This window comes from Rutilus rutilus, assembly GCF_951802725.1.
Source record: "Rutilus rutilus genome assembly, chromosome: 9".
NCBI classification, from domain to species: domain Eukaryota; kingdom Metazoa; phylum Chordata; class Actinopteri; order Cypriniformes; family Leuciscidae; genus Rutilus; species Rutilus rutilus.
The window spans coordinates 15802063-15828103 of NC_140223.1; the positions used below are offsets into that span (position 1 = coordinate 15802063).

A 26041-nucleotide genomic window follows, 5' to 3' on the forward strand; every position below is an offset into this window, starting at 1 on the left:
AGTGGTTTTAGTTCATTTTATAAAGTTAGTGCTGAAAGTACAACACTGGCGGTAAAACTTGAATGATGATATAACGCTAAGCAAATGTGTACGAGATTCACACCATGCATACTTGACTTTCATGGTTATAAAAAACACCAAATGATCAGCAGAGGTTAGTCTTGACATTACCAGTGATGATGGCGTGTCATTCGTGCTCGTTTCTCGCTAATCTAGAAAGTTGATGCAAATGCTGGAAAACGTCCTGCCAGTTATTTGCATGCAAACAAATGTGTGAGGGTCATTTCAAAAGCTGACTTCTGATCAGCATCTATAGCATCATTCTCTAAAGCGGAGTTGGATTTCGTGTCTTTGGTATAATGGTCAAATTCAGCTGGAGTTTGGGAGTCGACACAGTTGTTTCACTGGGATAGATAGAGTATATTTCCTGCCACTCTGAGGTATCTGCATCATGGAAACTGGTAAATTTGACCTGTTTTTGGTAATTAAAAACTGTATGTAGCTCGAGCTCATTTTTTGTCATGCTGTTTAATTTTTAAGCCAAGATTAATTTTGGAATGGTTGAACTGTATCATTTAATATTTAACTCTAATGTTAACCGGTCTGATTACTAAATTACAAGAAATCTTCATAATAGATGAGACTCAGTGTACTTTGAGCCTGTTTAAAAGCTGTTTTATGTTTAATGCTGCAAAAATGTGATAACTGTGATATTTCAGACACAACCGCTTTCGATGCTTAAATACCAGCAGAACTTCAGACCTCCTTCAGAGGTCTTTTACATAACGCTACAATGATTTTTGCATGCAATTTCCTATCACGGACATTTTAAATTGCAAATACACTGTTGTGTAGACTAGGATCTGTGCTTCCCAGGAATCATCTTTTTGTATTTTTTGGGAAATAAACTTTAAACGTTATGTCGATATATAACTTGGCGCTTGCACAGATACTCTACGTGCAAATGGTTAGTGAGACATATCAGGCTGACATTTTGAGTCACAATAGCAGATTTGACATAAACATCAAATGAATAACCCTGATGATGTTTCAACAGGACAGAGTTAGTGTTTGTAAACTGACCAATTTGCATTGACCAAAACCAAAGATAATTTCCATGCCAGTTATATAGATGCACGCCATAAAACTGACTAGAGAAACTGTATGGTCATAAATTAAGCTGCAAATGAGAAATAATGATGTAAACGATGTAATAAATGTGCAATTATTAAACAAATCTGAGCGTCTGAATATCGACAGTTTTATATTCAATGCATGCTGTATTTGTGATTTGTGTGCAACTGATTTCATGTGAATTCATCTGATAGACATTCATTTATGGTATGTTTGTATAACTTTTGTACACAAACTAAATAACACCAGCCATCCAGAGTTAATCAGCACACATTCTAAAGTACTTTCCTTGTACTTTACACAATTTTTTTGCAGAATGCTCAAAAAGAGTGTATCAGGGAGTCCGGGTCAAGCACACGGTGAAAGATCTTCTGGCAGAAAAGAGGTCACGGGAGACGAGCGGGCCTTGCTACACGGTAATTCCACCGCTTAATCTTACCTGGTCAATACCCTCAACTGAAATATACCCCGCCCTGTCATTCACAATGCTTCCTTTCACTCCATTCACCCTGCCACTCTGCTCTTCTTTCATATATGCAAACAGTCAGTTTAAAATGGTGGGTATTTTCTGTGCCCCGCCACTTTATTTGCTCATTGGCTTATCTTTTTTATTCTAATGATGAACCTACGGCCTCAGATGCAAGCCCTCAGAGTCTTGTCCTTTTCTCACAAGGGTGGGATGAAGCAAAGCCCGTTAGTGAATACCTGCACATAAGCGGCGAACAATAGCAGCAGTGCTGATGGTCATGAGCGCCTGAGGTTTGGGAGTAAATCATCCTTTTGCTGCTGTAGTATGGCTATGCAAAGTCAAACACTCGCACACCTGCTCCACTGTATTGTTCCTCCTGCAGACCACAGACAAGTCGACTGTTGTCACTCTAGACGAGCTCAAATCAGACTTGCAGACATCTGGCTGCACAAGAGGGAAAGCTTTTCTCCATGTCTATGGCACACTGAGCTCGCTTTTGTTTGAATAAGTAACGTAATGACTTCTGTCTCGTCAATGTTCAGAGCTAATAGTATTAACAGTTTTAAAAAAAAAACTGAAATTTTACACAAACATTTGTATTAAATTATAATATGTAATACTTAAAGAACATAAGTATATGTTACTTATAAGAACATATATATTTTACCTTTCTAAAAATGTATGTATATACATATATTAATATATGAAATTACAATTACAAATTACATATAAGAAAAGTAGTAAAATGAAATACAGTTGTAATCGAAATCATTCAACCCCCATTGCGAATCAGGTTTATTGGCAAAATTTACAGACATTCAGCTGTTTGCAATGAACAAATCAAAAGTAATTGAAATAGGTTGAAAACGTGGTTTCCCCAAATTCAACTGAAAATGCAACTTTTAATGATTTCTGCAGTCTCAAAATTATTCAACCCCTTCATGGCAAGCATCTTAGTAGAAGACCCCTTTGCTGTTATGACCTGCTGCAAACAAGATGTATAACCAGACACCGGCTTCTGGCAGCGTTTCTTAGGAATCAGCCTCTTCCTCGTTCAGTAATATGGGTTTGCGTGCTGCAACCGCTTTCTTCAAATCCCACCATTGGTTTTCTATGGGGTTCAAGTCAGGTGAATGTGATGGCCACTGTAGACTCTTCCAGGACTTCTTCTGCAACCAAGCCTTGGTGGAATTTTAGGTATGCTTGGGATCATTGTCTTGTTGGAAGGTCCATTTACAGCTTCAGCTACCTCACTGACGGCATGACGACGTTTTCTCCTAGGATTTCCTGATATACAAAAATGAATCCATCTTGCCATCCACACGCTGCAGGTTTCCAGTTCCAGAGGATGCAAAGCAGCCTCAGAGCATCACCGAGCCCCACCATGCTCAACTGTGGGCACTGGGAAGAGTGTTCTTTTCAGCATATGCTTCATTCTTCCTCCTCCAGACATACCGCTGAGCCATTGGACTGAAAAGTTCCAGTTTTGTTTTTTGGCTCCACAGAATGGAATCCCAAATCGTCTGTGGCTGGTTTATATGATTTTGAGCAAATTGGAGCCGACTTTTCTTGTGCTTTTAGGTCAGTAGTGGTGTATGTCTTGGAGTTCTGGTATGCATTTATTACGCGCCTTAGGGTTTTTATGATCCTGTCTTCTCATAAATCTGGTTGCAGCTGTTGATAGCTTCCTTTTTCTGCCCCGTCCAGGTAGTGAAACCACTGTTAACCAACTTGCGAACTATTCTTCAAATGGTGTCCCTAGGAACATTTAGTGCCTTCGCTATCTTTTTGTATCCTGTTCCTTGCTTGTGAAGGGCGAAGATATATTCTCTTAACATTTTGTTCCGTTCTTTTGATTTATCCATATTTCTAAGATGCAGTCAAACATGACACTCAACAAACCTAGCCAGTTCAGATTTTTCATGTTATCTAGCTCAAGCACACCTGATGCAAGTAATGAAGCCCTTGATAAGTTGCATCACGTGTGCTTGAGACAACACCCGTTTTGCAGATTTGTGTTGTTGTGAGGGATTTTATTCAGGGGGTTGAATACTTTTAAGACGGCAGAAGTCATTAAAAGTAGCATTTTCAGTTGAATTTAGGGAAACCACTTGAAACATTTGTTGTGTTAAGCTATTTCAGTTTCTTTTATTGATTTGTTCGTTGCCAACAGTTGAAAGTCTGTAAATATTTCCGAATAAACCTGATTTGCAATGGGGGTTGAATAATTTCAATTACAACTATATTCTAAACATTAACATAAATACTAATTATATATGTGTGTGTTCGTGTATGCCATTTAATCAGAATATAGTAGAATGTTTAATATATATTAAGAATATTTAATTGTAGTACTTATTTTTTTTATGTATAAATATAAGAATTCAAATGAAATATTCTTAACATTAATGTATAAATATACAAATTCCAATTTACAACTACACAATTTTTAATAGTCTTATGTTGTTGTGTAATTTAATTGAAAAATTCTAATGTTAAGAATATGCAATTTTTAATACTTTTAAATATATATTACATTTCCCACAACATTTTCCTAAACAAATAATCCCATTAGCTTGGAAGAATTAGAAAAAATAAGTGTCATTTTCTCATATATCGTTACAGTTATGACTTCAGATTTCCCTGTATGATGTATTATTAGTTATTTCAGTCTAGACTGGTAATTAATCATTTGTATGTTATGTAACAGCTGAAAAGTAACTATGTTTTCAAAGCATAGAAAAGTGTATGTAGGTGTCAATCATTGTGATCCCACAGGGACACGACTGAGACCAAACACATAATACAATGGCTGAGCAGGGGGAGGGTTGCACAGGTGAATCGGAGCATGTCGAGGCCACGCAGAACAAAAATTGCTTTATTATAAGCTTACTTCTGTAACTATGGCCTTTTATATAAGGTAGAAGAGCCATCTGCAGACTTCAGCAAACACTGTCCGCAGAAGTCATGTTCAAACACAGGACCAAAACAATACAGACACTTGCCAGAGGTTCAAGGTGAACAATAGTAAAATACTACTCTTGTATAATCTTTCTGATATAATAAAAGTTGCATTAAGAGAATAACAAAACTTTTACAGGGAGAGCTGAAATTACAGAATGGCAAAAAGATTTGAAAAAAAGTTAGCCATTAATTGGTAAGGTGGCATTACCAGATCAGTGGCAGAGACAGACAGACAGATGGATGGATGGATGGATGGATGGATAGATAGATAGATAGATAGATAGATAGATAGATAGATAGATAGATAGATAGATAGATAGATAGATAGATAGATAGATAGATAGATAGATAGATAGATAGATAGATAGATAGAATGACAGACAAATAGATAGATAGATAGATAGATAGATAGATAGATAGATAGATAGATAGATAGATAGATAGATAGATAGATAGATAGATAGATAGAATGACAGACTAATAGATAGATAGATAGATAGATAGATAGATAGATAGATAGATAGATAGAATGACAGACAAATAGATAGATAGATAGATAGATAGACAGACAGACAGACAGACAGACAGACAGATAGATAGATAGATAGATAGACAGACAGACAGACAGACAGACAGATAGATAGATAGATAGATAGATATAGATAGATAGATAGATAGATAGATAGATAGATAGATAGATAGAATGACAGACAAATAGATAGAATGACAGACAAATAGATAGATAGATAGATAGATAGATAGATAGATAGATAGATAGATAGATAGATAGATAGAAGATAGATAGATAGACAGACAAATAGATAGAATGACAGACAGACAGATAGATAGATAGATAGATAGATAGATAGATAGATAGAAGATAGATAGATAGATAGATAGACAGACAGATAGATAGATAGATAGATAGATAGATAGATAGATAGATAGATAGATAGATAGATAGAATGACAGACAAATAGATAGAATGACAGACAAATAGATAGATAGATAGATAGATAGATAGATAGATAGATAGATAGATAGATAGATAGATAGATAGATAGATAGATAGATAGATAGAATGACAGACAGACAGATAGATAGATAGATAGATAGATAGATAGATAGATAGATAGATAGATAGATAGATAGATAGATAGATAGATAGAATGACAGACAAATAGATAGATAGATAGATAGATAGATAGAATGACAGACAAATAGATAGATAGATAGATAGATAGATAGATAGATAGATAGATAGATAGATAGATAGATAGATAGATAGATAGATAGATAGATAGATAGATAGATAGATAGATAGATAGATAGATGTCACTTTGAGACATTCAAATGAATGTCAATTTTTTGAATGTCAGTAAAATGTCATTTTGTTTCTAGCAACAATAAGCAATACAATCATCTAGGCAGCAATTCAAAAGCAAAGTCATAATACATTTTAGACCGAGAAAAGTAAGTTTTATGTGGGAAGGAGAGGTGTTTGCATGGTATTGAACTTCATTATACTGTATCCCACTCATGTACAGTAGAGCTATTTCATTGCTTGTTGGCTCAAGCGGCCACAAACCACCAACCCCCCTCACTTCCACCCACTCCAGCGTGGTTTATCTTGAGGCTGAATCAGGTGCAGTGCTGCAGCCTTGGAACTCTTCAACAGCCTCATTTCCATACCATGCCTTCAAAGAGGCACTGAGGCGTAGGTCGTTCACATAGGAAAGTCTTGGAACGAGCAAATGACATTCAAATGCTAGCCTCAAAATTTGCTTGCTCTCCAGCCAGTGCTGCATTGATATCAGCTCATTTATCCTTGCAGTATGCAAACGGAAAAGAGCATGTGTCTGTCTGTATTGCCTCCCCAATAGCTCTCAACCATTCAATTACAAAAATGTATGTTACAAATCTCTGGGTCCCACTGTTGTTTTGGGAGTAGAATAATTGAACCTTAACTGGTCTCGTCCTCTACCCTTACAAAACTAGGTTTCAAGAGAAAGTGAGATATACAACATATTTTATTAAAAAAAATTTAAAGGCTGTGCTGATGAATATAACTGTCTTTTTGATTTTGGTCATTCATTTGATCAGATTGTTTGTTTTGAACACTTGCATTATAGTGAGAAACCTCTCTAAGATTTGGGGGCAGTTCAATTAGATGTATGCAAATGTTTTGTGCCATTGTTGTCATGTGCCATTAATACTAGATTGCATTAGTCAAATGAGGTGATCACAGAAAACTGATGATTAATGAGAAACATTATTTTGTTCTAGGGTGTATCCTCTCCTCCGAGTCCATTAGTTCAAATGACTGGTGAGTCTCCAACACTTTGTAAGCAAATGTGCAATGCCATTTCTAGATACTGTAAATAATGTATCAGTCACAAATTATTTTCACGTGTCAATCAAAATTGTTGTGATCTGTTCAGGTTCTCACATGCTTCCAAGTTACTACGGCATGAGAAGACCTTTCATTTCAGACACAGAGTTTTGTTCCTCAACGAAACCATTTTCTACTGATGTCTACCCCTCATCGCTAACGGGAAAGTCTCTGTCGTGCGACACCGGATGCGTGTCTGGTTATTCCTCTCTCATAGACAGCTACTACCCGGAGTCTTTTGGAGACTACCGCAGCACACCTTTCTCCAGCGGAGGAAGTACAATATTCTCGCCATCCGCATTGTCTTCTTTACACCCTCCTTACTCCAGTGACCCTTCACATTATTTGCTGGTAAGATCTGGCACATCAAGCAAGAAGGCACAGTCAGAAAAGAAAAGTTTGTGAAGTGTAGTGTAGTCAAAGTCTAGGTAGGGGGGGAAGTCTATGCTGCTTTGTGTTGGAAATATTAAGTTAAAATATGTTTAAGCTATATTGGGCATATTTGTCTGAAGTGATGTAAATGTTATGGGCATGTGGACCAAAGTTCAAAAAAGTTCAAAATATTTATATAACACATTTTTAAACCATTTTAAAATATTTTAATATTATTTCATATTATATTTTCTATACTCCTCTATATTTAATTATATTTAAATTAAATAATAAAACGATATTAAAAAAGGATATATATATATATATATATATATATTTTTTTTTTTTTTTGGGGGGGCATATGGGACAACGTTTAAATGAATCAATAAATGAAATAACATGTTTTCTGTTTCATACAAGTAGTATGAGTTTTAAAAAATTGGTAACACTTCATTTTGATGGTCCCTTTTAAGCATTCTGTTGACTTAGCAACTTTGCAACTACATGTCAACTGACTCTCGTTAGAGTATTAGTAGACTGTCTAATTTAATATCTGCTAACACTTTATTGTGATGCTCCCCAACAGACATTCTGACTTGAAGTAACTTTACAACTACATGTCAACTTATTCTAACCCTAACCCTACAAGTTGACTAAAACTTAACTAACACTCTAATGAGAGTTTGTGGACGTGTAGGTGCAGTGTTACTTATAGTCACCAGAATGTGTTAAAGAGACCATCAAAATAAAGAGAAACCCAAAAATTAAACAATTGAAAAAATATTTTTTGTCATATTAAAATTTTATATAGTTATATTTTCTATATTCTTCTATTTTTATTTATATTTAAATATATTATATATAGGCTATTCATGTATTTCCCCTGAAAACCTAAATTAAAAATATAAAAATTTGTAGAAAAACCATTTCATCCAAGAATTATAGCCTAGGTTTTTAGGGGGGAAAGAAGAAATGTTTTTGTAATTTAATTTCATTGGCACAGTTCAAATGTCAAATTCAAATCAATAAATTGAATAACAAGTTTGCAGACAGTACATGTTTTTTAAATAATTAAATACAAAAATATAATTATATATTATTAAATATAATTTTTAATTTGTATATTTAATTATTCTAAAAACCTATACTACCTGCAAACTTTATATACTTTTATATATTTTTATGAAATTGAAATTATGAACTGAAATTATAAATAACACATTTTTGCTGAAGTATTAGATAAGTCTGGGTAAAATGCCCCAAAATGACATTAATGGGATTCATAATTTTTTTAATTAAATACACATTGTTCTTAAGAGGGGCATTTCCCCCCATCTTCCTTATTTTTTTGGAAAAAGAAAACAATATTTATATAGGTTTATGGCCTTGACAACATCATACTGTTTTTTTTTTTTTTTTTTTTTTTTTAACTCTCTGTGCCATTCTTTTGCATATACACTGTACATTGCAATATACATTACACCTATTGTCTGTTGTCTCTCCAACTTTTTGTATTCATCTGGTTGTAAAGGATATTGGCTTTAGTACAAGGAGGTTCAGTCAATTTGTAAATTTAGTGTCTTGTCATTTGAGAATGTTCTTAAAGGGATAGTTCACCCAAAAATGAAAATTCTGTCATCATTTACTCATCCTCAAGCTGTTCCAAACCTGTATGCACACAGTAAAAAATTGTGTCTGCTGAACACAAAAGAAGTTACCAAACATTTGATGGGCCCATCAACTGTTTGGTTACCAACATAGAACAGGTTTAAAACAACCTGAGGGTGAGTAAATGATGACAGAATTATTGTTTTATTTTTGGGTGAACCATTCCTTTGAGGGTAATGAGTTTTTGCTTATGTCGACTGCAGAGGGACTCTTGGGAGCCCACGGGGACCGAGGTGGTGGAGGGTTTGTGTGGAGATGGTCTGGCTCCCATGCCCCTGTCTACACCCAGTTCTCTGGTCAACCCTGAGACCGCCAGCCCGACCCAGTTCCGCTCATCTTCCCGGGGTTCACAGTCATACTCTCTCCATTCACTGGATGAAGTCAATTATCACTCCTCGTTTCAATCCTCGTCCGGCAGTTTTGCTCCCCCTTCTTTCTTGACTGAGCCTTTGACCAAACTAGTGCCAGTTCTGCCATCGGAAGATACAGAAAGTGCCCCTTCAGCCTTGAGTGACAGTCTGGTATGGGGGAAAGAGGACAATGGTAGCACTTGGTCGCAGTATGAGGTCAGGAGGACGTTCTGAGATTGAACTGTATAGGGAAGTAAAGGCTTACAAGCCTAGCAGATCAACACCTCTTCAAAACACAAGTAAGGCAATTAGCACTAAAATCTTTGTGTCAGTTTGACTTAGCAGAGCTAAGGCTTAACATTGGGGAACAAAAACATTGTATCTTAATGTTTTATTTGTATCGTTTATTATAATGGTATCTTGAATTTTCTAGTCATCACAAGTTACATTGACTCAGCGTAATTAGGATAATAATCAGTATGAGACTGCATGTATATCAGAATTTTTATTTCTATGGCACATTAAGTGATTGTGAGTCTATTTAAATGTATATTATCAGCAAAAATTAAGTGTTAATATTTATAGTTGATGTGTAATATCTAGCTAGTCCTATTTATCTTTCATTTAAAAGTCTGTTGTGAAAACTGTCTCTATGGTAAATAAACTAGAATTACAAAAAGAAAAGAAAAAAGAAGCCTTCTTGTGACTCAACAGCACAATGAAATTCACAGGTCAGATGCAGTTTTGCATTTGAGGCAAAAACAAGCGTTTAATGTGAACAACTTTACATGCAATGAAAACTCAAACCCTTTAATAAAAATGAAATGCACAAACATTTTCAAGACAACAATTACAACAAAATCAGTTTTTAGTTATCCTATCATATGAATAAGACATACAGTACCAGTCAAAAGTTTGGAAACTTTTACTTTCCAAGTAAAGTTCACACTACAAAGTAAGGGTTTATGCATATTTGTCAAACCCAGATGGGGTGGTGATAAACATGTCAATGAACAGAGGTAGGTCTGCTGTATATATCTCTTATCTCGTTTAGTGAGTTGATTAACTGCGCTCCTCTCGTGTTAAACAGGTTTATTATCTGAACGTGCTCCTCCCGAACTTTGTTGATAAAACATAATTTAATGTTTTTGAAAGAGGTCTCTTAAAGGGATATTTTACCCCAAAAATGTACATTTTGCCATTATTTACTGTCCATCAAGTTGTTCCAAACCTGTATGAGAAGATATTTTGAAGAATGTTGTAAACAGACGGTTGATGGACCCCACTGACATCCATACTAGGAAAAAACATACTATGGGGGTCAATGAGTGCCATCAACTGTCTGGTTACCAATCATACAGGTTTGAAACAACTTGAGGGTGAGTAAATGATGACAGAAATGTAAAAATATAGAAAACCCCCCCCAGTAATATTGTGAAATATTATTCACTTTGGAATGGTTTCCAGCCATTACTCCAGTCTTCAGTGTCACATGATCCTTCAAAAATCATTCTAATATCCAATATTTTTTTGGAACCTGTGATACTTTTTTCAGGATTCATTGATGAATAAAATAAGAACAGCCTTTATTCAAAATAGAAATCTTTTCTAACAATATAAATATTTACTATCACTTTTTATCAATTTAACACATCCTTGCTGAATAAAAGTAGTAATTTCTTTCAAAAAAGAAAGAAACAAATTACTGACCCCAAACTTTTGAACGATAGTGTATATTGTTAAAAGGTTTCTATTTTAAATAAGTGCTGTTCTTTTTTTTTTTCTTAAAACCAAAAAACGTGTTTGTTTTTTTTCATCAAAGAATGCTGAAAAATTATAAACAAATATTAAGCAGCACAACTGTTTCCAACATCATAATAAATCAGCATAAATATTTCTGAAGGATCACACTGAAGACTGGAGTATGTCTGATGGAAATTCAGCTTCTCATCATAGAAATAAATTATATTTTAAAGTATATTAAAATAGAAAACCATTCTTTTAAATTGTAATATTATTTCACAATATTACTGTTTTTCAGGGGGGTTTTTTTATCAAAGAAATACAGACTTGATGAGCATAAGAGACTTCTTTCAAAAACATTAAAAATAGTAATGTTTCCAAACTTTTGACCGGTACTGTATATTCAAATATACAACATTACAGGATTAGGAGAATTTTTTTTAAATATAAAATAAGGAAGAAAATCAAGAGCTATTTTAATTCTAAAGTGAGGAAGTCAGGAATTGGGGAACTTTTTATGTATAAAAATGTACTGAAATTAAGAAATTGACAACAAATGATATGCTTTACTATAATAAATATATTTAATATCAGACCAGAACACTTGCCTTATTTCACAATAAAATACATTTAACAATGAGAAACAAACAAATAAAATATTGCTATCAAGTTGAAACCTCACAGGTTGCATTTCATGCTTCTTCTTCTTTTTTTATAGGCTACTGATGAGTCAACAGTCATACTTTCCACTACTCTATATCTTTGATCCAGTACAATTTACCTCTGCATAGAAAAAATTTTTTTAGCTACTATTACATTTATTGCCAAACTGAGTGCATTAAGTGACAGTGTCATACCAGCCTAGTTAGATGAAATACAGCTTGAGGTCTTGTGACAGGACCTGAGCGTTCCTCGGTTTAATCACCAGGGGGCGACATTCAACTGGCCAAATCTCGTAACGACCGACCTCTCCTTTCTTAGAGATTTTTTTAGGATTATGAAATATCGGTTCATAAAGGTGACTGATAATGAGAGACTGGTAAGAAAATAATTTTTAAACAATATTGAAACAGGAGGTCTGTTTGCAGCGGATTAACATTACAAATCTATTTCACAAAGGAGTCAAACGACTTAGAAATCCAACCAAGACAGTTGCATTCGGACTACAGCTACTACAACAAGATGCTTAAAGACGAATGAATAAAGTACTCCATGTTTTATCTCAATACTTTAATCTCTAATTATTCTGCACTTGCGAACGAAATGTTCAGTTTGTCTGTACTAGCCTACATCATGTCACATTGACCCGTTTTCCGACTTCTTTTCTAAGACAAAGAACACCTGCATGTCATCCATTCCGCCTGTTTTCAGTCTTCTTAAACACGCGACCATTACATATGACACACGTAAATAAACAACTGCATTATGGTCTCGAAGAATATTCCACTTGGAGCTTTTCCGTTTAAATTATTATAAAAAATAAAGGTAGCCTAACTAAAGTCAGGTGTGAGATTCTGTTCGTGATCAGCATCCCTCAGCATTAGCCTACTTATTTTGGGGATCAATATGATGATTTTGACGATGATGATAAATATGCAATATGCATTGATTAACGAAACTATTGCATTAAAACAGATAATACCGTGAGAAAGTAAATGAATAGCCTAAATAGTATTGTGAACATCGCTTTCAGTTAACCTGCTTTGGATCTGCAGTTGCAACCGACCCTTTAAATTAAATATAGCCTATAAATATAAATGACTAAATTTCATATTTAGCCTTCTTATACCTGTTCCCACTATCCCAGTGACTTAACTTTAGCATACGTCCCAATTGTCCTAATGACAAAAACATGGCTGCTATCATATGCCACGCCCACAACTCCAATAATTCTTAAAATACTGCACAATTAAGATCTACACGACACAATAATTCTTATTTTTTTCAAGACTACCTATTAGAGAAGATATTTACAATGTGTAATGGAATGTGAAGCTTCATTTGTGCCTTTAGTCTCACTGCAAAGTTGAAATAGTGATTCTAAGGGAGACTCCAACCATCAACACCAAAAGGATGATAAAATGTTTAAAATATATATTTGGTTGATGTCAAAATGTGAAATAACACAACATTCTATTAAAAGAGATGTTAATATATGCATTATAATAGCGAATATCACTCAGAAATAAGTATTTTTACGAAGCCTTTGAATATTCAAATTGAAAGTATCGCGCAATCAAATCATTGTCAAATCATTGAGTTCTTGGGGTTTTAAATAGTAGGGATGAGGGGAGAAAAACTCAAACTAAAATATCCCTAGCTATATTACTGTATAATTGTATGTCCTGAGAGTGTTTTGAGGTTACTTTGTTGAGACTTTTTAATACTTTTGTGAATAATTCGTTCTAGCCCATATAATAGAGCAAAGAAGTGACGTTGGGGTATTTCACTGTAGTTCTTCCAGAGTTTTCCTCCTTTTCAGGCCAAAATGTCTGGTAAGTAAATTTTCTTTTTTCTTTCGTTTAATATGTTTTGTCTTCAGCAACCTGAAAAACATTGAGAAAAAAAAAAAAGTTAATTAAAATCATTTTATACATTGGTAAACTTTGCTTGGAAATGTGTAGTTCAAATGATGCAGCCTTACTAATCTCTTAAAACAGCAAACACATGTGAAGGATTCAATTCAAACAAATTGGTGAATTTTACATGTACATGTATTTTATATTAATTGGGCTACATGCAATTTCTTGCCGTTTAAGGGAACAGTATCTCTGGTGATTCATTAGGCTAGAGCTCGAGCTTCATTGATAGCTTGAATTTTCTGTCTGGTTGTATTTTTACTCAGCTTTTCTTCAAGCAAAACTGAATCTGAAGATTTATTTAGGCTACTGTGTCTTTTTAGACTTTACGTTGTCGATCAGCGTGTCATTGAATGCAATGCTTTTAGGAATAACCAACAGTAAACGATGACTGAATATAATTTGGACATTTTAAACAGAATTCATACCTTGCTTCAGAGCTTACATGAATATTTATTAGATAGGTTTAACTGTCAACGAGCACATCAACACACTGCCGAAGGACGTTTTTGCTATCTTATTAACATCAGCGCACTTTTTTGCCCTCTGTACACTCAACTGCCTCCATGAACTCAACCATGGCGTGGCGTTGTTTGGAATCACTAATGTTCCGACATATTTTTATATAGCTAGCCTATATTAACACGGATCAGGAAGACGTCCCACTGTGTATGTATAGGCTGAACAACCAATTAAAAAAAATAGAAAAGAAGGACAACTTTTTTCATCTATTTTTCACACATTTCATATTGGGAGGAAGTTATTAGGCGCGGCTTTACTCCAGTGGGAAGAGATACGAGGACTGCCCTTTAACTTTGGCAAGAAATAATTTTACATCTGGCGAGCGGAACGCAAAAACCAACTTGGACTCCGGACGTTTTTAGAACATTTAAAACAACAGATTGTCGCTAAATCGACAAAGCGCTCGTAAAGAAATCGGGCTTTTTTTGCAACAAATCTGATCGGGTTTTCTGTTGGATAATGACTTTAACATCTAGTCTATTCCCCGATGTATTTTATCTGTCCGCTTGCAGCCTATGCGGCTTTTGCTATGAGCTATAATAAGAGTATATTACTTACGTTTGTAACTTGTAGTGGCGTCGACCGAGGAAGCTTCTCTTTCTCCTTTGTTCGCTTGCAGTGTTTTGCAGCGCTTTCACTTCGCTTCCGCAACTTGGAGCGCTTCTGCTCTCCAGTGAAACGCTCAATAATTGATTAGGCTAGCCTCCAGTTTAGTCGGGTTTTAATTTACAGATAAGCTACATGAAAATAAAAAGGTTTAAAACTCCAATTTAAAACTATCGCCCCGTGCCAAAGATGGCTGGAGAGCATGTTTCTCGAAATTCACTACTGTCCATTGTAATGCGAAAACTAACTCATTCACTGCCGGATCTCCAGTGTACTCAGACCACTGGAGCGTTAACTGGGAAGACGATCATAGTTGTTTTAATCTTGAGGGATATCTTATCTTGTATTTATTTACTGATATATAGCCTATGCATACATTTACTTAGGCTATATATCTTATATGTTCTACTGGCAAATGGGGAAAATGCAAACGTTATTTGGTTGAACAAGGGACAATGACAAATAAGGATGTTCAAGAAATCTTTCAAAGATCTTGTTATAGACTACATGTGCTGGTCTTAGAAACCTAATCGTTGTATTCCTGTTTCGTTCATTTTTTTAAAAACATGCATAACATTTTATACAAATATTTTGATTTAATTACTTTTCGTTATAGCCTAAATAAAAAATGTCAATTCTAAAGAACCTTTCATTGATCAGTTCTTAAAAGAACCACATTTTTTTTCTCAGTGTGAAGAATGTTTTAATAATCTAAAGAATATTTATCACTGTGAAGAACCTTCTGTCCAGTGGAAAGATTACAATCATTTTAAAGGTTCGTCATGCATCGATGCCAATAAAGAACTGTCATATTTAAAAAAGTGGTCAAATACATTCCTTGCAACTTCATTATTTTGACAATGTCAAAACACATTTTCAAGGTAAAACAATTAAATTCATATATTTCTTATTGGATAAGCCACACTGATATTCACACTGATGTATACACACACAAATGCATATATATATATATATATATATATATATATATATATATATATATATATATATATATATATATATATATATAATTTAATAAAAGGTTGAGGTAGGCTACTACATCTTTAAAGCACCTCAAAAATATGTGTGCATTTTTTAAAGGGATACTCCACTTTAAAATGAAAATTCTGTCATCATATACTCACCCTCATGTTGTTTCAATCCTTTATGAATTTCTTTCTTCTGCTGAACAGAAAGGAATATATTTAGAAGAATATCAGTAACCAGACAGTTTCTGGTCTCATTGACTACCATAGTATATTTTTTTCCTACTATGGAAGTCAATGAGACCAGAAACTGTCTGGTTACTGACATTCTTCTAAATATCTTCCTTTCTGTTCAGCAGAAGAAAGAAATTCATAAAGGATTGAAACAACATGAGGGTGAGTATATGATGACAGAATTTTCATTTTAAAGTGGAGTATCCCTTTAACAACGTAGTAGATCCATTGTCTTAAATAGGGATTTATGTATAAACTATGATTTAAATACGTTAGGATTTTTATTGTGGCAAATAAAAATGTTTTATTAAAAAAAAATAATGCATACGTCATTGGTGAATGAAAATAAACTGAAAATAATTTTTTTTTTTTTTTTTTTGCAGATAAACCCAAAGTATACCAGGGTGTGCGTGTGAAGACCACTGTCAAGGAGTTACTGCAGAAGCACAGAGCCCTGCAGGCACAGAAAACCGCAACGGTAAACAATAGAGCTGTTGGAAACAATAAAAATCATAAGCAGACACTATTGACTTGTGGTAGCCGAAGTAAAGTGAAGCGTGGTCAGTCCAAATTTAAAGCACCACGCCCCTTCAGGCCTGCTTGAAGACAGATTCAGTTGATACCACATAATAGAACTACAAGATTTCTGCTGTTTTACAATCAACGAACATAAAGGTTAATGTTTCACCTTGCTTCTCTCTCTTACATTTCATCCTGTAGAAATCACAAACCATGGCTGGTCGCGATGTCTGCTCTACGACCATGAATAGTAAGTTTAAAATAACTAATGAACTAGACGTCGATAACTGACAGTGAAAAAACAAAGATAAACATTCTGCCTACTAAGCTACATGTAAGAGCTTGAATTTTAACCAGGAAACACGAGAACAAGACAAAACAAAGTATACTTGACTGCATGCAACTTACTATACTCCAAAATAGAAACCATTTTCATCCACCGTCAGGCATCAGCTCTACATCTACAATTCTAGGGGGAGAACAAATCAAAAAATAAATAAAAGAACAATGACACACATCTATAGGTGTTCCTTACAGATCCTGGAATGATCTCCTATTTATAAACTACTATTCAAATGTGATTTAGCTGTTGGCTGATGGTCTCGTGACATCATCCCAAGTCTTGCTGGCCTAATTTAAATGTTCTCCTGTGCTCAAGCCAGCATTTTCTTCTGTGTTCCCAACAGCCCACCTTGATGTCTTCTCTGGAATGCAAGCTCCAGAGCCCTATTTCCAGACACGTCCCTTTACCGAAAATGTCAACATCCCGATGGAGAATGCTTATGATCATCAACAGATGATACACACGATGCCTCCTGAGACTTTCAGCGGCAGTAATTTCGTGTGTCCCACTTCTTCGCAGTGGTCTAATGGATATATGCCTTCTAATACGGACCTCTATGGTACTAGCCTGGTACGTGTTTGATGTTTTTTCATCTTTAATAAAACTTTTTTTGGGGGGGCATTTGAACAGTTCTAATGGTAATCTAATAAAATCATTCGTGCAGCATTTTTAATAAGTGCTTCGTGCTTTTGCAATCTGTTTCCTCAGGTATCCAGGTCACCCTCAGACTCCTTCAATCTCCCCAGTCCAGTCGACTACAACAGTTACTCTCCCCCTCAGTCCCACTCTTCATCTTCCTCTTGCTACAGCTCCCCGACACGGATGGATTTGAGCTCCAGTTTCTCTCCAGAAAATTACCACTATCAGCACTGCAGCCTTCAGCATTGTTTTTGCCTGTCGCACTGGTCCAATGCGCATGGAGGCATGGCAACTTCGGAGTATGCGCCCTACGGCTCATCAGACTGTTTGTTTTCATATAGCGACGACAGTTATTTCAGAAGGGATACCTCAAACTCAGAGATGTGTTACTTATAAAATGCATTTTTTTAAGCACTTTGCGCGAAAAATCCGTGTCATAATTGAAGCATTTGAATGCATTTGTTGTATTTTAGTTTCGATCAAAGAAAAAAAAACTGATTGCATGATTAGGCTTAGGTTAGGAGTTGTTTTTAAGCAACAAGGTTGATTGCAGAGAGCTATGTGTGAGTATAATTTACAAAATATTCATTTATCTTTTCTACAATAAACATATTTTTCATAATTTTACTGGAATCTTTTGTTAAAATTGCTGAGATGTATTTAATGGGGACGTTCAACGTTCAGTATGTTTCTCACTCTTGAAATGTATAGGAACTTTGACAGTTAAAAAAAACAATGGGCACAATTATTGTTTTGCATATCAACCTTCAACACCAGGAAAGTAGGAGGGGGAAAAGTTTACACAGAATATGCTATGTATAAAACATATTTGATATCCAACAATGCATTTATTATAGTTCATAACTGTTATATATTTAACTACACTGAAAAAACTCACTAAAATTGAAAACATAAATTTAGACTAATTGCTGCCTTAATTTTATTTAGTATAAAATCACAGCTTGCCTTGAACTTTTTATCATCATCATTATCGTGGAACAAGAACTTTCATTATCACACACTTTCACCAAAATATGAAATCGAAAGGATAACGCAGCACCGTTAACTACACCGTTAACTATGCAAAATAAAATAAAGAAAAGGAATTGCATAACTGAAGCCTATCTCACGAGGTTCAAAAATCTACATGTAGGCTATGGAATGGTTAAACAGGTTAGGAATAATCTTATACTTATCAACTGATCTGAAATACGAGTCCTAAACTATAAGCAGGGCATTTGCAGTTGTCAACGAAGTCTTTAGAAATGAAAAATAGAAAAGAACTTCATTCATGCTTGGATATCTGTTTTTATTCATTTAAAATAAATGTCCCGTGTCTCTTTCAACTTCGGAACATGGCACGACTTAATCATTTAACAGTCACGCAATGGTGTAGCCTATTCATTAACTACAGAAACAGGGAATGTTTTGCAGTCAAACAGAAGGGTGTGTACAGTTGGCAGACGCACATGTTTCGTGCCTGCTGCGCTCCAACTTGGAAATCCCCTCGGGAGAAGCAAAGGACAAGGAAGTTTTCCTTTACCCACACGTTGGCTTTTTTTTCTTCCATGAACTGCGTCCCTCCCACTTCTGCACAACGTGATCTCTGATTGCGATAGCGATTCCAGCATACACTACTCTGACCTCTCCTCATGTTATCTTTGACTCTGAAAAATAAAAAAATAAAAAAATGTAATTGTTATTCTTCTAATTAAGGTCCAGTCTTAAATTGTATTTTCCAACAAACTGACACTGCCACTTCCATTGAGAAGAAACCCAGTACTAGGCCTACATAAGGTGAAGGGCTGGGGGACGAGGAACTGAGTCCGGGGAGTGTCTGAGGTTCCAGTTCAAACTGGTTATATTTTTTGGGCAATGAAAAGGGGTTATATTCTATCCACTCTATTGAATACGGCACTGCAAAATGTAACGGGATCATGTGAGTATGCGATTGCGCAATGTTCCCTTTTGAATGGCAATACATGAAGCCTATGAGAATGGACTTCTATTAGTGCGCGTCTAGCAGTTAAGTCAGCTTAAAGGGTTATTTCACCCAAAATGATTTTTTTTGTCATTAATCACTCACCCCCATGTCATTCCAAACCCATAATACTTTCGTTCATCTTTGGAACACAAATGAATCCCAATATTTTTGATGAAATCTGAGAGATTTCTATCCCTCCACAGACAGCTATGGCAACTGAAACTCTGAGGCTTCTAAAAATTCATAAAGAGATGTAAAACTAATTCATGTGAATTGAGTAGTTTAGTCCAACATTTTCTGAAGAGACATGATTGCTTCATATGATGAACAGATTGAATTTAGGCTTTTATTCACATAAACGTTCAACTCACACATAAGTTGTGGTAAACCAATGGAAGCTCAAGCATGATCGCTTGACTTGCAAGAACCAATAGGGTTCATTCTCGTTTGAGCTTCTGCAAGAGGTTTGTTCTTGTGTGTCAAGCATGTTTGGTTGAGCTTTTGTTTATTCTGATCAATGTTTATATGTGAATAAAAGCCTAAATTAAATCTGTTCATCATATAAAGTAATAGTGTCTCTTCAGAAAATTTGGACTAAACGCTCAATTCAAATGGATTAGATTTACGATCTCTTTATGAACTTTTTGGAGCGTCAAAGTTGCATAGCTGCCAAAGGAGGGACAGAAATCTCTCAGATTTCATAACAAAAGATCTACATTTGTGTTCCGAAAATGAACACAAGTCTTACGGGTTTGGAACGACATGAGTCGTAAGTAATTATTTACAGAATTTTTTGGCTGAACTATCCATTGGAGACAAACAGGGGCAGATCTAGAAAATTATTAAAGGATTAGTTCACCCCAAAATGAAAATTTCTTAATAATTTACTCACCCCAATGCCATCCAAGATATCCATGTCTTTCTTTCCTCAGTGAGTGAGAAATTTTGTTTTTTGAGGAAAACATTTCTGGATTTTTCTTCTAACAATGGACTTCATTGGTTACCATCGCTTTTAAGTCCAAATAAATGCAGTTTCAAAAGTCTTTGAAGTGTGTAAACGGGCTGTAGGCAATCACAGCTGAAGAAGAGGTTGTTATCTAGCGAAACGATAGGTCATTTTCATTTTTTACAAATAATTTATAGACTTTTTACCTTCAATAGTTCGGATTGAGCTGATCAACAAATGGACAGGGAACTACGTCATCACGTTGAAAGGTCACGCCGGCAATACTATTTGAACTACTATTCATATTCATCAGAATGTTATTCATATACTATTCATATTCATATTCACATTCACTGAATACTATTACTATATATATAATAGCAAACAATACTATTTGAACTATCCTCCTATGTACAGTCAGAGAATGTCTAATAGGCAATCCTTCAGTCACTTGGTGCTTTCGCGCTCTGCACTTTTTTTTCTCTCGAGGCATCGACAACACAGCTGACACAGGGAAATACACGTGCTAGACGAGTTTTTGTTTTGTTTGTTTCTGGTCCCGCTTCGGATGCCACGATGCCATCAAGGGGTATCTCTGGTCGTAATCAGTCCTTCACTGACCAATCAGTGTTCATTAGCAGAATGCTAGCGTGTTATGGGCAACAACAACTTAACCTGTAAGAAATCGAAAGGTCATAAGTTCTCGTTTATTCAACTTTCGACCTATAACCCATGTTGAACTTGCAAAACCTACAATCAAATCTGAGATTTCTCAACGGCAATCGGGTGAAAGAGAATACATTTAGCCGTCTAGCCCCATAGACTCCCATTCAGTCTGCACTCGCCCGCGATCACCTCCAGTGGATTTCTAATGGAACTGCAACCAAGATCGATACAATGAGGCTAATAGGAAGTGCCAAGGCTCTCCGTAGACGGGCTCTGGACAGTATAGTATATAAGAAGGCTCTGGTACGGTCGCATTGTAAACAGTGGGGCGGTACTTCTGCCGGCGCCGGCGGATTTATTTTCTTCTCACTGTTAATGTCTGTAACCTTTCATTTGCAATAATAAAAAAGACCTGAGCAGACATTTGTCCATTGCCTGGGTATTATATAAAATATGTATCTTTCTCTATCTGAATTTACTTGTGCAGAGACAAATGTCACACAGACAGTTAATTAATTATTCAGAAATTGGTTGGATAGTGACAGTATGAACAGCAAAAGTGACACTGTGTTGAGTGCAGTGCTTATGGTGAAGGGACTGTAATAAAGTAAACTGCAACAGAATGGGTGGAAAAAATTGTGGGGGTTATTCTGTTACTTGTTTTAGTATGCTTATTGTGCTTTGTGCTTATTGGACTGGGGATATAGTGTCACATGCCTGTCCTGTCTTGTGCTACACATGGGTGTTTTGTTATGTTGTGTCATTGTCTGATCCCTCCCCCTTGTTATCTGATTATTGTTTGAGTTCATCCACCTGTTCCCTCCTGATTAGTTTCCCCTTATAAGTCCCCTCTTTTTTGCAGTCTGTGTCGGTATGTTGTCTAATGTTTCCTGTTCCCCGTGATCCTCCAGAAAGTTCTTGTTCTGTTCTGTTCTGTTCTGTTCTGGTATTTATTAGTTATGTTTCCCCCCTTGTGGGTTTTGTTTTGTTTAGTGTTTCTTTTATAAATAAACTTTATAAATAAATGTATTGCATTTATCCCACCGTGACATATAGAGGAGCAACCTGCAACACTGCAGTTTGGGGTGGGTGAAGGAAGGATCACAATAGATTTTTATTGAGAAACAGAATTATTTCAAGTGTGTTGGGGTTTAGACGATTCCTCTTCTCGGACAAAATCTCTTCAGCCTTGGAAAAAAGATCCTTTCACAAGGAACAGAGGATGCAGGGGAACATAAAAATGCCAGTGCCAGCTGGTATAAATGAGGATACTGATGCTTCTGTTGAGCCCAGACAGGGCTCTTCTTTCTTGCTGGTCCATTACCAAGAAAAAGGAAGAGGTCACAAAAAGCAAACAAATCCAAAAGGGCAATCCAAATCAAAAAGCAGTCCAGTTCAGATCCAAAAATCTAAAGCAATCCAAATAATCTTATCTAATTAATATAACAAGACTATAATATAGCTACTATAATTAATAATAACAATATACTATAACTATTCTAACCTGATAAAATAATGATATACAGCCCTAACATGACACAATAACGACACAATAACGACAATGACAATGATAGTTATCTAACTCTCTGACACTACAACTGCTTCTACTACTCCTGACAACACCTACAAAGTGGCGCGAGTTTCGAACCTCCTTTTTCCGGAAGCGACACTCAGACCGAACCGATGACGTATCCACACAAACCGAGGCCTCGTTTGTCATTAGTCACGTGATTTTCACGTTAACAACACAAGCCTCGAATCGCGGCTTCATCTGGTACGCCCATTTTTTCTCTACACAAGCTCCGACGCCTCGCTTCAAATGTCACATCACTACGTACAGCCCGTTTAAACACTTCAAAGACATTTGAAACTGCATTGATTTGGACTTAAAAACGTCCATTGGTAACCAATGAAGTCCATTGTTAGAAGAAAAATCCAGAAATGTTTTCCTCAAAAAACATAATTTCTCTCCCACTGAGGAAAGAAAGACATGGATATCTTGCATGGCATTGGGGTGAGTAAATTATTAGGAAATTTTCATTTTGGGGTGAACTAATCCTTTAAAGCCCGGATGGCAAGGAGGTGGCATGAGGATTGTGAGGGGCGGCAACACTAAATTAATAATTTGCTACATTAACAGTATAGCGCTTTATAGGCCCTGCTGGCCTCACTAACACCTCTTCAAGCAGCAAACTTGTTTTCCCAAGAGGCATCCTGTACTGACCAGGCTCAACCCTGCTTAGCTTCAGTGGGCAATAGTCTTGAGCTTCAAGGTAAAATGGCTGTTAAAGCAAGCAAGCAAGCATTCAAGCTAATAGACTACTATATCATCTATATAAAATCTATACTAGCCTATAATTAAAATCAAAAGCGGCAATCATCTGGGTTCAAGGACCAATGGCCCATGTAAATTAAACTTTATAAAAATGTTGTAAGGCATGTGATCGGCGTGACTCATATTAAACATTTAAACGATAAATCACTTCATAGAATGTCACAGGACAATTTCAAATGAATTTGAAGCACCAAACCTTATTTATCTGAAGCATTTATCTTAAGTCCCTTTTCATTTTTATCATATATTTCTATGTATAGCCTAACCTTTTGCTTGCAGTTTAAGTGTTTGTTTTATTACCACAACAGTATACGTGTTTTTATAGAAATTGTATAATATACATATACATTATACATCTTGCTAGGACTCTTCATTTTGTATGTACAGCAATATATGAATGTTTCATTGGGGTCTATACAAGTTAAACATTTAATGATTTATAAGCATTTCGCAGATTTTTTTGTACAAAATATATTATTATATAAAACTGCACTGTCAGTACACCATAGTTATACAAATTAATTAGATCAATGCAATTATTTCAATTCAAAGGGAAGGAGACTGATAGAAAAACATTAAGATTTCAAGATTCCCTATCAAGTTGCTTCCTCTAGGGGACAACATTAATATCACAGCCTTCATATTTCAGTTGAAATGGCTGAATCTGATAGTTTAGAATTTGCAGTTAGCATCATAAATTCATTAGGGGTCCAATTCACTAATAGGTGCTTAGAGCCCTAATAACAAAATATCACTATCTAGAGCACCACCAAGACACTGTCTATTCACTTCAACATGTATCTGAGCTTGTTAGAGTAGGTCTATCATTACAACATAAAGAAGAGTTTTATTAATATGATGGAGGCTACAAGCCTCAAGTTTAAGAGCAATAAAAACACTGAGACCTAAGACTTTTTAGATTTCTTAACAGAGGTGGGAATGTCTGTATATGGGCATTACAGAAGGTCACCCAGCAACACAGTTTGAACTGGGCTACACTGGTTGTGCTGTGTGTTTTAACCAAACAGAACCCCTGAGTTACCTGTTAAAGAAGTTGACTACAGCGCCAGCAGCCATGCAGCAGCCGTGTTTTCTTTTTTTTTTTTTTTGTGCCATATTTTCTTTTATGTCAGCATATTTTAAAGCGCAGCTGCTACAATGAGTTACAGAAAGTACGTTACATATAGTATGAATATGTGTAGTACAGGCTATGTAGTCTGGGCATACTACATTCGCCATGTTGTCATGTGACTGCATGCATCTAAGGACTCGTTCACACAGAATGCGTTTTTGCTTTGAAAAACACTAGACGCGGGCAGTGGAATGAGGAAAAACGCAAGATGATTTTACTGATTTTAAAAAGACTCAAGATGCGAGCGCAACAGTTATAGCCTACACGTCCGTCTAGCATGTGTTTAAAAACAATGGAAAAGAAGCACATTGGAATGGAAAAATTGTAAGTCGTTGTTAAATTGATTTTTGCAAACCAAATTTTACATTCAAGAAACTTTTAGAGAATTCTAAATCTCATTAGCCTATAGTCTTTTTCACGGAAACACTGATTAATGTCTTTAGTTACACCACCCGTCTATCCTCTTTAAGTTGTAGGACCTACTCTTTTCACATAGCTAATTTTTCCACCAACTAATTAAATTTGCATAATCCACACAGTTGTTATTATGCTTTCAAATTATGTCCCATATGAATGTATCTTTTTAAAATGAAACATTTAAGGCCCTTTCACACTGAGCGTGTTGCGACAAAGTGAAGCGAACCACAGACGAAACTGAGATAAATGCACTTCCCCCTCCCCTCCCCACACCCTGTTTTTGTAGGATATAGGCCTACAGCGTGATCTGCCTAGTTGCCATACAGAAAATAGGCTAAGTAAGTTTTTTTTTTTAAGTAGCATATTCATCCTTTCTGATGACACTACCATCACTGATACCATGATTCATTAGTTTAAACAAGAACATTGTGGACTGCTGTGGAACATTATAAGGATTAATGGCACAGTCCTCGTCTTGGAGGTTAATCTGAGTGTAGACGCAGGTACTGATCTGATGATAGATAACACCACTATCAGACACATAGGTGTCTGCAGGGATGCAAAAAATACTTCAGTAATGATTTCATTTTCAACAGTTTCACACCTTGTTTAAGACAAACATTGAAAGTATTCTGTTACAACAGGCTGACTGCAATTCAGCAGGGAAACATTGAAGCAGCTTTATCTAAATCTATTCTCATTTAGAGGTGTTTTACACTTGAGATTTATCTAAGTTTTTTTGTGTGTAATATTTCTGATGCAAAGGTCTGGCAAATCAGATTTATATTTACCCTTAATAATTCAGTATGAAGGAAACTAGTTATGCTCATGAAGTCATGGTTAATTAGTACAGAAAAGAAGGAAATGCGGTTGGATAAATCTTTTTGTGGCTATGTTAGATTCATTAAAGAAGGTTAATGAACAATGAAATATTACTGAACCTTTTTTGTGTGCCAGGAGTGCCTAACCCCGGTTTAATGAGATACTGCGGGAACAAGAAAGATTAAAATAAATAGAATATATATAAATAGAAATAGAATA

General features: G+C 35.6%; 2 protein-coding genes across 2 annotated transcripts; both read left to right on the top strand.

Annotated features, from left to right (window-relative positions):
- Positions 1 to 282: 282 nt before the first annotated feature.
- On the top strand, positions 283 to 10023 carry pou2af2 (POU class 2 homeobox associating factor 2). Its single transcript, XM_084420053.1, has 5 exons — positions 283 to 461; positions 1450 to 1550; positions 6854 to 6893; positions 7009 to 7310; positions 9203 to 10023. The coding sequence occupies exons 1-5, from the start codon at positions 452 to 454 to the stop codon at positions 9581 to 9583; spliced, it is 834 nt and encodes a 277-aa protein (XP_084276179.1). The 5' UTR covers positions 283 to 451; the 3' UTR covers positions 9584 to 10023.
- Positions 10024 to 11400: 1377 nt separating this feature from the next.
- Positions 11401 to 19235, top strand: linc.pou2af1 (lnc RNA pou2af1). Its single transcript, XM_084419070.1, has 5 exons — positions 11401 to 13587; positions 16403 to 16497; positions 16740 to 16788; positions 17225 to 17451; positions 17590 to 19235. The coding sequence occupies exons 1-5, from the start codon at positions 13581 to 13583 to the stop codon at positions 17914 to 17916; spliced, it is 705 nt and encodes a 234-aa protein (XP_084275196.1). The 5' UTR covers positions 11401 to 13580; the 3' UTR covers positions 17917 to 19235.
- The last annotated feature ends 6806 nt before the right edge of the window (positions 19236 to 26041 follow it).